The sequence below is a fragment of the Pezoporus occidentalis genome, unplaced genomic scaffold, assembly GCF_034315485.1.
Source record: "Pezoporus occidentalis ecotype Australia unplaced genomic scaffold, CSIRO_AGI_Poc_V1 ctg243, whole genome shotgun sequence".
Taxonomy (NCBI): domain Eukaryota; kingdom Metazoa; phylum Chordata; class Aves; order Psittaciformes; family Psittacidae; genus Pezoporus; species Pezoporus occidentalis.
Window position 1 is genome coordinate 13,695 of NW_026914319.1, and position 14,365 is coordinate 28,059.

The 14,365-nt window shown below is 37.4% G+C and overlaps 1 protein-coding gene across 6 annotated transcripts in view; it reads right to left on the bottom strand.

The window, feature by feature from the left end:
- Positions 1 to 1,342: 1,342 nt before the first annotated feature.
- HYCC1 (hyccin PI4KA lipid kinase complex subunit 1) overlaps positions 1,343 to 14,365 on the bottom strand; it is a 43,752-nt gene continuing 30,729 nt past the window's right edge. For 3 of the 6 annotated variants that reach the window (XM_062622537.1, XM_062622539.1, XM_062622541.1), the window contains exons 9-12: positions 13,886 to 13,973; positions 13,214 to 13,373; positions 5,869 to 5,883; positions 1,343 to 4,717 (exon numbers count right to left, since the gene is read on the bottom strand). In XM_062622537.1, the coding sequence (XP_062478521.1) occupies positions 4,161 to 4,717; positions 5,869 to 5,883; positions 13,214 to 13,373; positions 13,886 to 13,973 (820 nt within the window). In that variant the 3' untranslated portion in view covers positions 1,343 to 4,160. Of the gene's footprint in view, positions 4,718 to 5,588; positions 5,884 to 13,213; positions 13,374 to 13,885; positions 13,974 to 14,365 lie in introns of all 6 variants that reach the window. The other 3 variants (XM_062622543.1, XM_062622542.1, XM_062622540.1) reach the window with 3 other exon arrangements.

Below are 14,365 nucleotides of genomic sequence, written 5' to 3' on the forward strand. Positions count from 1 at the left end.
ACCAGTTTAAAATTCATCTACTTGAACTCACCTTTCATGCGTCAGCCAGTGTTTCTCAGCAAGGTGACTCACCTGACAAGGCTCTATAAAATGGGTATTCAGCATATTTTAAGTAATGTGGTCTGTGACTTCTAGATGCATATAATGAAAATGGAACAAATACATCGCTATCTATTGTGTATTTCATCAACAAAGCCTGCAAAGAGGCAGCAATATTTTCTGCTGAACAAAGTATTTACACAGGCATACAACTGCAAAAAAAAGTTTATTTTATTGCCCACATTATTAAACACTAAACAAGACAACCTTGCAGTTTATACATTAGGAATGTAAGTTTTCAGGTATGAAGAGAACACTTCACTGTAAAAAGGTGAAATACTGCATTAGGAAAATACAGAACAGTGTCACACATGAAAGGAAGAACTTGAAAGAGTGTGGTACACTAAACTCAGGCTCTCAGGTGAAGACAGACACCTACAGACTGATGTAGCTATTCCACAGACTTTGGTGAATATTAGAAATGTACACACCTAGTCTTAGAATTGTACAAATACAAAAGGCAATATATTACACACCTATATACAGCACTGTAACCCTCAAACACTGACAAAAGATATCAGACAATAATTAAGTTAGAAATTTCTAGAATCCTCATAGAAATCAGAAGAGACATCCTTAGAGAAAAGTGTACCTAAAATAGTGCTATATTTCTGTACCTGTCAAATCTGTCAGGTATTCAAGGCAATTCAAGGACATTTCACTCCCTTTGGAAAAATCAGTGAAGCTCTACAGCAAGTGGTTAGAGGCCATCCGCTTTTTCCACAAATGGTACAGATTCTCACAACAAAAATAATTATTCTCAGCTTCAACAGTTTTGAAAGCTCGAAGCCGTAATTGGACACAGTGCCTTTTGATTTAAAACAGTAAGGTCAGTTGTAAGTAAGTGTCAGCATTAAAACAACTTCTCTTATTATAATTTGAGAGGATTCAATCCTGCATACACATTCTTCAGGGAAAGCGTTATGTCTGGAGTGTTCTCCACTGCCGGCTAGACAGATTACAATATGGGATGTCTTTATAGGTCTTCCTTACACTCTTAGGAGACCTATACTACATTAATACACATTTTTCATTCATCAGTCTGAAGTGATCCAGTAATGCTCAAAACCCAAGAGCCTGACAGTTTTAGAAATATCATGAAAGAACTAGTATATCTGGCTCCTGCCCTGCTTCCCCCCTACCTCCAATCCACAGATATTTTGAAAACAAATAATCCTGGCCTCCCTCTTCCCTATCCTGCTTTCCTGCCTTTTTTTCTTTTTTTTTTGGTCTACTTTTAAGGAAGGAAAGAAAGAAACACAACTGAAAGTTTTACTGCTCACATCAGGAAAGAAATTATTCAGACTTGATCAGTATCAAACATGTAATGTCAGTTCACAAAAACAGGCTCATTGCGTAAGTTGCTCCAAAGACCAATACATACATACTTATATGAAGCCACACATGTATAGAAACAGCAGCCTTTAGTACCGAAAACTTTTCATCATTTTCTCAAAAAAAAGTGTGAAGCTTTATATAATTTGAGTTGTACCAATATGAGCCTATTGGTCCCTGGGCTCAAGCCAGACCAGTTAGAATAATTAGCTGGAGAAAATAAAAGGATAAACTATAAACTAACTTTAACACTGTTTGACTGGTAGACAATGGTACTGTAAACATGATGGCATTTTAGACCCTTCAAAATTCTATTTATAGCTAAGGTGACTATATCTTCCCAGTATAATAAAGATCTTTTAAACCAATATCCAGCTTGAAAAGAGTGTGTACTGTGGAGATACCAACCAACCACAAACTAAATGAAACAAAAGAAAACCAGTAGAACTACTTCAAAATTCTAGCCCCTTGACACTCAGAACTAATACCATTACAGCAAACATCTATCAATTGCTATTTTCTGTGTCTATTCCAGTTTATGTTTCAGTTTTAATTACTGCAAAGTATTTTCTAAGTATTCTCCAATGCTACTCTGCAAGAGCAGACCAGGAGGCAGCTGTAAGTTCTGCATGTTATTTCCTCATATCATCTAGAACAATTTCAAGGAAAAGAAGAGCTCCACATTCAGTATGTGTAGTGCTAGCCAGGGTTTGCTATCAGCTCCCTCCTATTGCTTGTGGCGACGCATGCTCCAAGTGGCCACAGGCATTAGTCAATCTGAAACAAATGTGCTGTTGCAGAAAAACCTGTTAAAAAGGCAAAATTTTCTGCCACACAAAGTAATTTACAAAAACATACAACTTCAAACAACCAGTTTATTTCACTGGCTAAAGTATTAAACACTAAACAGGACAAACCTGCAGTTTATACATTAGGAATGTAAGTTTTCATGTACAATTAAGAAAACACTCCTCTGTAAAAAGTTGAACTACTGCATTACTAGAATAGAACAGTCACACAACAAACTGAAGAATGAGAAAACGTGGCACATTCATTTAAAGTCAGGCTCCCAGGTGAAGATGAACACCTGCAGACCACTCCAGCTATTCCACAGGCTGCAGTGAACATTAAGAAAGGTACACACCTATTCTGCAGTCTTAGAAGCAGAATTACACAACTTACTTGTCCCTACCAACTGTCTCCTCATCTCTTTTCATTAATCAACCAACTTCTTAATTGCTATAAACCTGAATAACATTAGCTGCTTAAAAGTTCCCTGTGCTTCAGTTTAAGTCAAAAAAGGGATATCTAAACCTATCTTCAGGCAAATGGGAGAGTCTACTAGAATTTTAGTTTGCTTTGTTACAAGGTTCCAGACCATAAGGGATCAATAGCTGCAGAAATCTAGATGGTTGGGAATGACTGTGCCTTAGATCTTTCTACTTCATTCATAATAAATTGTCTGTCAGCTAATCACTGCTATTGGAGTAGTTTTGTCAGCTACTGCTTCTCCAAATTTCTGCATAAGAAGTTTTAATACCCTTTTTTAATTAAAACCTTAACATTATAAAAGTTGGTATCAAACAACATCAAACTAGCTGAAGGTTAAAGGTTTGGTAGCCAAGAACAGGCTGCTGTTTTACAATTTCAAGCTAGAAAAATAACAGATATAAAAGACTAGGAATTACAGTGCTAGTTATATTTACATGATAATTTCCCTTTGTGCTTGCAAGTTACTGAAAGTACACATCCTTTGGTAGTATTCTCTTAGTCTCAAGTAAGAAGTCCATGTAAAACACATTCACACTCCTGATTTGCTTGAGTCAGTGCAAAGGGCTCACACCTTATTTCCTGCATAACATTGTTACATAAGCACATCTCTTCCCCATAAATAATAATACTGATGACAGTGACTTTTCAGTGAGTAGCTTTGCGCCTGATATTTAAGAATCTGAAAAAAAAACCCAGTCTGACACATGATTCCTAAGTCTAAAGAGTGACTACTATAGCAACTGGTAAGAACTCCCATCTGCAAGTATTGCTGCTGTATGACTTTTGGCCCAGTTTCAAAAACATACAGAAAAACCAAAATGCTTTCATAATTCAGACTTGTACAGGTGTAAATACGTATGAACACTGCAATGTGTACTAACTACCATTACAAAAACCACCAGAACATCAAACACTGAACTGATGCTTCTAGTTTTACATGTAAGCACAGCTTTCTCATGGCTAACACACAAGAATGTTTGTTCTTACAATGCTGTTCCAAAATGCCATGCCCATACTGCAAGACTCAGCTTAAACAAAACAAGTCTTTGCAGTTTTGCCTATGCCAAGTGGTACTGAAAAAGCAGAATCTGGGAAAGAGGATTTATTTGTTCCCATACTGTGCATTTGTAAAAAGCCAAACATCTTGGTCAGTGGTTAAACAACCAGTTAATGCTTCTTAGACCGATGAAGAGGTAACTTCACATGAAGCCATAAACAACTGGGTATATAAATACAGTAAGTCAAAGAGGAACTTTGCAAGCTATTAGAATTTGATGCAAAATAATTACAACTGTTGTCTATTCATTGTTACTGTCAAATATGAGCAAAGGAAGAATTTATGGGCTTGTGGTTTAAGAAAGTAATGTATAACATATTAAGGAGCTTAATGTATCAATGCACCAATACCAGCATAAACCATCAATATTTTAGTTTTCATACTTGCCAACTGAGTATCAATCTGTTGACAAAGTTATGCTAATACTAGGAGGTCTCTGCTGGTTAGGTTGTTTGCTTAAGATCGGAAAATCTGATCTTTCTGTTCCATATACCAGTTTTTCCTCCTGGAGACTGCAAGCTGAAAACCTGTTTGCCTCTGTACCAGATACACCACCACGATTGTTTGGAACTGTGACACCACTGACCTGTTCAAAGGATTTACTAAACACTGTAGTGGTTGTTCTGGCCAGACTGTGGCTGCCAGGCTTAGGCAGGGACTGGCTAGTTGTCAGTGTCAGTCTCTTAAGAGAGACAAGCTCTAGATTCTCACTCATAGCTCTCTGAGTTTGTTTTCGTGACAAGTGTTCTCTGCAGGTTTCTCCTTCTTTTTCTTTTCCTCCAGCTTTGCTTCCTCCAGACCTTCGCTGGCTCTTCCCTAATAGGTTCTTACTGCTCGTGTTGCTGCTGTTAGATAGGGCAGACTGACTTGTGCTAGAAGTAGCCCTAGAGTAAAACCCTTCATCACTTTCAGATACTTCGATCAGTTCTTCTTGTATCTCTAAATCAGTATTACCTGTATGGTAGAAAACAAAATAAAAGAATTAGCATTTGACTTTCTCACATTTACTGATTTTATGTATTGCTAGATTTTGATATTTACAAGCATGAAGCCATACAGCAACAGAAGAGAGAATAGAAGACAAACCACTTACCTATTCCATTTTATTTTGGAATTAAGGTTCATTAAGATAGAAAGTTGCAGCAAATAACACTGCATTAACTAGATCAAAAGCATGCCCAAAATCTCATTTTGTAGTGATTTGTAAAAGAAAACAAACAGGCAGTCTTGTTAATTCATGCAGATTAGAAACTTAAGAAATTTACAGATTAGAAGATACCACACAGAACAAAACGTGTAAATCTTATTCTCAGCAAGTGCTTCCGTACATGATTTTGCAAAGCTCGTTAATTATGAAGGTATGTGATCAATGCTCCAGGGCACCCAGTATGGCACTGGCATGTTTAGCAACCTAAGAATGCTTTAGGACTGAAAGGTCACCTTTTGCATCACAGGTCTAGTGGTATGAGTTGGAAACTCAAGCACAACATGAGATCTCCAGTATACCATAAAAGGTGAATTTGGCAAACCTGAGGTACACAGCAGAAGACTTTTCACATCCATTTTGATGGATTCTTCAAACCATTGATCACTGGATTTTGTAAACCCAATAAATAGAGCTTAGTGAACTCAAAAGTATATTGAGTCTCAAAGTGTATTTTCTTGAGATTAAATAAATCTACTTGTAAGTACGTTGCCACAGTCTGTGGCACAGACGAAGCTGTATGCAATACATGCATTTGTGTTATTACACATGCAAATATATTAACTGCATACTTTAAGTCTCCAAACATGCAGCAGTGACCCTTTCAATCAACAGGGGTACCTTAGAGTGCAGCTACAAGTGCTCTGCTAAAACTGTACTCTGCCAGATGAGTTTATTCCATCCTCCATCATTTTTCTTACAGATTTCTGTCTCCTGATTTCTGGCATGCCTTTGCTGTCAGTTCTAGGATCTGTAGCTGTTTCCTGTACTCCCTGTAAATGCTGAACATCATTCTCTGCTAGTGCTCTGCTCTTTTCCCCATTCCCGGTCCTCTCTCCAGCCACACTTGTGACACTAATCTCAGGTATGATAAAGTTGCCCAATTCAGTAGCATCATTACCATTCTCTGGTTGTTCTAGAATTAAAGATGGATAAGAAAAAAAAAGAACAACAAACAAAAGATGGCTGAAACAAAACATGAAACAAAGGCCAATAGATACAGATGAATAAAGCATTATAAATTAAAGCAGATGTTCATATATTAACCTCTTGTTAATTAGCAGTATTCGCATGTATGGAATTTTGCTTTATTTCTAAATCACAGGCTTGATTCTTCCAATGATTGGCCTGCACCCCCATACTGGAAAGCCCCATGCTTGCTCTTTCAAAACTGAAATTTCTAAGGATCATCAAAACAAACATTTATCAGACTATCAGAAATCAAAGAATTCTCCATAATACACTTCTATGACTGTATTCTCTGTATCACCATGCTAAAGTGAAACTTACTTTTACAACGAAATGGCATAGCAGCTTCAAATGCTACCATGCAAGACTAGAAATTCTACACATACAATGTCATGATGCTGCATAGAGGTCAGCCTGAAAACTAAGAGTGAAACAACTAAGCCAACCCAAGCACACTGACTTCCATTTTCTTTCGTCATATCAAAAGACTAATTTCAACCTGGAAGATTTACAAATGGAAAAATTCTCCAGTTACTAAAGTCAACCTATTCAGATAAAACCTATGGAGTTTTACCACAATTTTTGCCACCCACTAACAACATCACTGTAGATCATCTCAGCCTTTTTAAGCATGTTATATGAGCTTACAACTAAATCAGTTTGCAATAAACTTATTTGTCACACAAGTCAGCTACTAAGTATAGTTGAAGAAACAGGGATTAAGCTGGGGGGAGGGAAAGCACCACAACTTTCTGCTGCACTGGGGGGGGAAGGGAGAAGGGGAAATTAAAGTGAACACCATTGCAGCTCGTTTCTAAGATTACTTCTTTTCATCTGGGTAAGACATCACTAGCACATATACAAATGCTCAACCTGACCAAAAAATTATTTCAAGACAGTCAAAGATTCCTGCAGACAGCCAAAAATCCTCAAGCAAAAAGCAAACTCCACTGTTACTTAAAGTCTGAGAATGATGGTTGTGTGTCAGCACAAGAGATTTAATAACGATAGAATGCAATAGTTCCTACAGGGTCTTGGCAAAACAAGTCCCAGCTCAGAAGATGCCTGTCTCTACTACATGAAGACAGGTTTCAGACGAATGAACTCTCAAAAGGAAAAAAGTGAAAATAAAAATGGGAGTTGAAACTTTATGGAAATTCCAAGTATATGCAAGTAACAAGTTACAATCCTAGCAACCTGTCAGCTCCACAGTGTTTGAAGTAGTCTCAGTATCTGAAGGTCTTTCTAAACATATTCAGAATTGCTTTATCAGCAACTAGCTCTATAAACGGAAAACTGCATTTAGATGACCTGGAGAAGAAGAAAAAAAAAAGAAGCCATCAGTTACAGATAGTCAGGGCACATCCTCCATGAAGATGTATACCACAGAAATACAAATGAGCAAGAACTACACTATTGCTACATATTCATATATTTTATATATCTCTATATATACACACTTATGCAAGCAATGTGGCCACAAACTTGACAAGACTAAAAATGCACGGAAAGCACAGCTCAGAATAAAGCTCAGCTGAGTTCCTGTGTTTTATTCATAACAAAGCTCTTTCAGACTGGAAGATTCAGTAAGGATGATCCAGACTATACTGCCAGTTTGCTACTGCATATGACAGAAGCTGACAGTACAGACATTTAACTGACAGTATGAAGTACAAATTCAGGGGAATTTATGATGAGATAATTTTTCACAGTGGCAGCTCTAATGCTTTTTAGCTGGAGGAGACACTATCTTCCCCCTGTGCACACAGTGAGGACTTTTGCACAGGCACAGTGTACTTCTAGGTCAAGCGGGTTGCGGCACTGGGCTTTCTGCTAGCATTTGCACTGCCTGCATTTATCAGGACAATAAATCTCAGAGTTAGAAAGTTATTCTGGCAGGGATGGACACAACTGTCCCTTGGTGTGAGAGCTATCCCCAATTTTACCTGCAAATGCCAAGCATCAAGATTCTAACTAGTCAACTACAAATGAAAGTACGTATTTATTAAGTCGTACTATCCAAAGGAAATGGCACTGATAATTGCTACTGTTAGCCACTAACTTCCTCATATTTAGTAGGAAAATCAAGTTAGACCTGTTTCTGTGTTACTCTTTCTAATAGCACATTCTGCAAAAGTCTTCTATTGTCAGTTGCAAAGGTACAACCAAGCACCATGAACTGCAATAGTAATAAATAATATCAACAATAGTGGTAATAATAACAGTAATACCACCATCGTATACAGCCTTTCTTCTAAAAACACAAGAGCAGAAAGGTTAGCAAGGAGAGAAGATCAACACTCTGATTGGCCTCATTACTCTAATTTAACTACGGTGAGGTACCTGCACTTTCTCTATGGCAATCTTCAAACTCCTTCCTGCTACCCCATCACTGCAGCTACAGGCACCTTACTCCAGCAGAACCTCTCTCCAGGATCCACTGATCTCCACACACTCACGTCGATTCTGACAGAAACTTCATTTAGAGCCAGGACACCAGAGAGAGGAGCAGGCAGAACAGAACTTATTGTCAAGTCCCTTCCCCTCCGAGGGCAGAAAAGCACTAATTAATCATCCAGCTCCAAAGAAAGGAGACTCAGACTGCATAGCAGAAATGAATGGAGCAGAGGAAGAATATTTTGTTACAGATTTTGCATAACAGCAATACTTACAGTCTGGTGGTGTACATTTCTAAATGTAATACATTGCTGTGATATTAGCACTTTACCCATCATTGCTGCATTCCCACAACTGTGTAACCATTACCACAATAAACCGTGAACTGCGGGGATTTAGGGTGAAAATGGATGGAGGATACACCAAGCCAAAAAAATGAAGAGTTTTACTCAGTACAATTATGCCCAATCTTTTAGTTAAATGCTATTAACTACTCCTAATGAACTACCTTTCTCTGGGTTTGGCATTGAACTAGGGGAGAAAATTAATGAAACAAATGGGATACTGAGTATCTTAACTACCATAGCACCTACAGTCTCATGGCAGGGATAAGACTACATAATCCATGCTTTCCAAAATAGCATTGCCTCTTCATTTTAAAACTTTTAAGAACACCTAGAACAAACCTTCAGCTTCGTAGTGCTTGGTTTTGAACAGAATATTGCTTCAAGCTGGACAATTCTGGGGGCATATCTTTTGTGAAAGAGATATTAAAACCCAGTGCACAAGGCAATGTAGCAAAAGAGAAAACAAAGGACACTGCTAAATAGTGTAGAGATGAAACTCAATAAATTACATCAATTTGAAAGTTAATATAAATATATCTATAGCAATTGAAGGAAAATTGCATTTGGAGTCACATTCTGAATGCTATGAGTAGTACAACCAACCTTGATAAATGCATTTCATGATTACCAGTTGCTAAGAATTCACTGAAAGGATATTTCAATTATAGCCTACCTTATTATTACGGTTGCCTAGATCATTTACCTCAGATTGCACAGGCAAACTGCCCATCTGGATTGTAATTCAATTTTAAGCACCACAAGCTCAAGCTGCATTTCCTGCACAACAACGTTAGCATTTTGAATTATTCACAGGAGCATCAAATTTATATTCCAAAATTAACATTCATTCCAGGTTCCTCAAAGTTATAACTATTTCAGAAATTCATAATGTTTCCAAAAAAAGTGATTCAAAGACTAATGCTTCTAAATGTTGTGTACTATATGAAAATCGATTTCTGTATTGGGGAAAAAAGATATCTTCTCTCTATTCTCTAGTTGATGCCTTGGGTTTTATGTTATGTATCATACCAATATCTGTTTAGCTCTTTTTACGCAGTCTGTTACATCAGATTATTTCTCTTACATGCATTACACCTCTACACAGGAGTTCTTCCCAAACAACACTTGTATAGGGCAGTATGGCAGATTTTATGTCAGCAGGCAAAGCACTACTAGGGCTTGCTTTGTTTTTTTCCTAGCTTCCATAAATAACCATTAATTTAGGTGTTCATGTCCCTCACCCACCATATGATTTTTCTGGTTTTCCTCTATGTGTGAATGGAAATGGAGATGCCACTCAAGGCTTGTTTTTAAAACATTTTAAGCTTTACTATTTATAGGTAATCCAACTCAACAGCACTCAATAATTCGTTGGTAAGTGCTGGCTAGTATTCCCTGACTCTATAAATACTATCCATTTGTGATTAGATGGATCCATTTTGCAAATGACCTTCACTTTTAGTATCTCTAAAGTACCTACCTTAGAAGGCCAAATGCATAATATTAACTTGATCTTTAAAGAAGTCATAAGTAACATCTCTAACTAATGAGTTACAGGGTTGAGAACTGCAACAAAATTAAATGTTAAACCAATCTTTTTTTCAAAACTGACTTCAGCCTTGAGTTCTAGCACAGGCTTGCAAGATCTGATGTCTGAAAACTTACAGTAAACGAGGGGTTTTTAAATATAAAAGAATAAAGTCTCTGCTTCTCAGCTTCGAATGCACAGAAGCTATATACTAATATAGAGAAGCTATATATATTACATTATAGCTTCTCAGAAATGTAATTAGCTACAATTCTGTTATTTTACACAAATAGCTAGCGATTAAAAATTGTTGCCCTTGCTTCCCCAAGGGGTGCGTTGCTTCATCCATCCTTCTGGTCCACATAATGTGTAAGATCAAACTGCCTCTCAGTTGTCTCTTCCAGCTTCCTCATTCATTTATGTAACTCATTGTTATTATACTCAAGCACAAAAATAAAACCCCCAATTACATTTTTTCCCCTTACACCATGGGAGAATAATGGCTAGGAGATACAGGGTTTGTCACCCGATTTCTACCAATTCCAGTGTTTAGTTTAATTCATACAAGCACCTGTAAGCATAAGCCTCATTATTTTTTTCTGCATGCTGACCTCAAAGGTCTATTCTGTATCTTTCTTTTATCAGGAATTGTGGAGCACTGGATTATATTATTAGGAATTTTGAAATCAGGAGACCATCTATTCTGACTTTAAAAAGGCTTTTCAAGTTAAACTGAACAATTTTGTTAGTATTTTATAACGAAAATGTTTAGAAGATTAGCTGAAGTAGTATATGCATAGATCATTTACTATTTAAAAACAAAACAGTTGGAAAAGCAGTTAGTAAAACATACCATAGACTCAGTTTCAGACTAATCTTTCAACAGCCTTCAAATTTACAACTTCTCCCACAATCTACCATACGAGTTCCCCTCCGCACCCACCCTACAATGAGTGATTTTCTTCCTCTTCATTAAACCCTGTACCACTGAGGCAAATCCAAAGTTTTCACAATAATCCAAACAAAATATTGAAAAGAGGTTTTTTGTTAAAGTCCTTGATCTTTCAATCCTCATCCCTAAACACTGACTGCTCCTTACTTGGGTCATACTGACTAGGTATCACTGTTTCTCTCATCTTGTCCTGCTTTATGAGACTCCCATAAAACACAACATTCTGCCCCATTTGTACGAGTTGTTATCCTCGTTTCCCTTTCACCTTACTGTTATCTGCTGCAGGGCACACTTGTCCCACCCATTTTCCCTTGAACATCACCCCTGCAAGAAATCAGGAAGCTATTACAATTACTGCTTTCTGTATCTGCTGAAAAAGATGCATTCTTATAAGGATGGTTCCAATGCTGATTCTGTAACATTTACTTTTTTTCTGTAAATGCAAAGACAAAGGGAATGTTTATTTTCATACACTTTCAATTCCTCTAAACAAACTGGCACTCAGTATCCCTAATCTGTGTTCCCTGCCACCACCTCATCTGATCAAGCATCAGAACCACTAAAAACTAATAGCTGACAGAACTGCCAAGCTTCGGAGGGATTTGTCCATTTAAAAGCTGAGCTATCATACACTTTTCTTGCACTCAGTCAGTAATCCCTGCTTAACAACTGTAATCATGAAGAAAGGAAAATAAAGGATAAGGACTAAAACGGTCCTTAGCAGTCTTGAGATTTCAGTAATGACTTGTTCCTGGACCTCACTCAAGTTAGACACCAGTGTTTTGCTTCTCAGGTCTGTCTAACAGTTTTAAGCAGTTTTTAATCAATCAAAAAGAAGTTTGGTTGGTTTAACCTTTGTTTGCCCCTCACTCCCTCTGGTAGCTTACTATTGGTACTATTATCACCAATGTGTACCATTACTGCTCAGGAAGCTCCATCATTATTTTAAAAGCATCTTCGATCAGTGTATTTATGAAGTTTTCTCAACATTTACCTGAATTAACTCTCAGTCCCTCATGTTACATGACTTGGCAATATTTTTGTAACCAAACTGTCCATATACTACAAATGCTCCTACAGTACACATCATACAGAAATTTTTATGATACTACTTCACAATCTTTATTGAACCTTTTAAAGAGCATTCTTATCAACACTCACTCACTTAGCCTGTCACCAGAATTACAAGGCCAGCAGAACAAGCCACTGTCAGTTGCGATCACTGGTCCAGTGGCGCTTTCCTCATCTGAAGTTGGTAGAAGAAATAAATATATTTTGCAGTTCATTTAGCACCATTTTTCTACCTCTGAGCCCAGCCTACTGGGCCCAGTTCTACTTTGTGGAAACCCTTACACTAGTTTGCTTGAATGTGCTGGTTTTGGCTGCGACAGAGTTAATTTTCCTCACAGTAGCTGGTATGGGGCTATATTTTGGATTGTGCAGAACACAGCATTGATAATACAGGGAGGTTTTTAATTCAGAGTCCAGGCCTTTTCTGCTCCTCACACCTCTACACCAGCAAGTAGGCTGGAGGTGCATGAGAAGTTGGGAAGGGACACAGCCAGGACAGCTGACACAACACCAAAACGTAATTTTTCATGTTCTCTACCCTTAAAATATTTAAATAAAAATTGGATTTAAGAGAGATGAGGCTCTGCATAGAGCTGTTAAATATCTGCTTTGCTTCAGGTACTATAAACTACTTTTCAGAAGACAGGAATATCAGTCTCTGTAAAGAATCTGTAACTTTGTACAGCTCCCCTCCCCTTTCAGAAAAAGGGGTTTTGTGGATTTTGCTTGTATGTTCATTTATTTTGTTGTTTGGTTTGTTTTGTTGGTTTTTTTTTAATCAACTCCCCTCCCCCATGATGAGGGAAGTAAAGAGAATACTTCATTTGAACTGCATTAAGGCTCCCATTCACCGGTCAAGAAAATAAAAACCTCCAAACTGCTGCTTGCTTACTAGCAATGAAGATGAACAATAACAAAATTCTCAGTATTACATTAAACATACGTAAAAAGTTGAGAATTCATTGTAAAGCGTGTTTCTTACCATGCCTTTTCCACCTGTGCCCTCGGATAGACATGCTAGTCACAGCATTTCTTGATATTCTGGATGAAGTAGGTGTAATTTCAACCTGAATGCATCTTGTACCTTCTTTACTAGATTTCATGGCACCTTGAGGCAGTGAAGCTTTTATTGCATTAGCAACCTAGAACAGAAAAAATGCAGTGAAGTTCTTAACACAAAGATGCAAATTCTAGAAGAATTCTGTCAGGGGACTCTTATTACTCCAAGAAGGATACCATGTACAATTCCAGTTTAAAGTCAAAAAGCACACCAGCTTTTTACACAGCTTATAAAGAATGCTGGTTGCAATTAACTCTCAGTACTAACATTTGCACTCTGTTTTAAAAGTGTTTCCAGTTCAGAGATGTGGCTATTACTTGAGAATGCTTCTCTACTATCATCTACACTCTCAAAACTTAGAAGCATTCTACTGAAAATAGCTTGTCACTAAGGAAGGTGACAAAATAACTAAATGCATTGAAAATACCTGTGCCTCTGTGTGCATACTTACAGATCTAGCCATCCACACAAGCACAGCCACATACACCTTGTGAGATTTAGGTTCCTGGTGTGATGTTGCAACATGTGTGTTCACAGGAAGGATTTCCTAGACTAAAAATTCTACTCACAAAAATGCTGAAATACAGTACCTACCAGCAAAGGTTCTGGATACAGTTCCAGCTGTGCTCTGTATAAAATGTCATCCATAGCTTTACGAGCCAGATCCCATTCTCCGTTATAACTACAAAGGTAAATATATATATAATAATAAGCATCTGTATCAACAGAAGAACCTTCTTGGTGACATAACCTTCACGGACTTAGCATCCCTTCAGAGCTCAGTTTAGAGGGCTTGAACTACTTATGCTCACTAGCAGTAAGCTTGCTATTTAATGAACTTTTTCTGAAGTAGCATCTATGGAGACAGTTTTATTTACAATTGGCCATCCTGAGCAGTTCAGAAATTACGTCATTTGTTACTGATCAGCTTGTCATGAAATACTCTGAAATTCAAGCAGAACTGCTTTAATATTACTCCACCTTTTGAGTATTCCTGTGTTTCTAATCTTTAATTATTTCAGTTAACAGCAGAGCTTCAAACATTAACTTGACTATCAAAGGGTAGACGACATC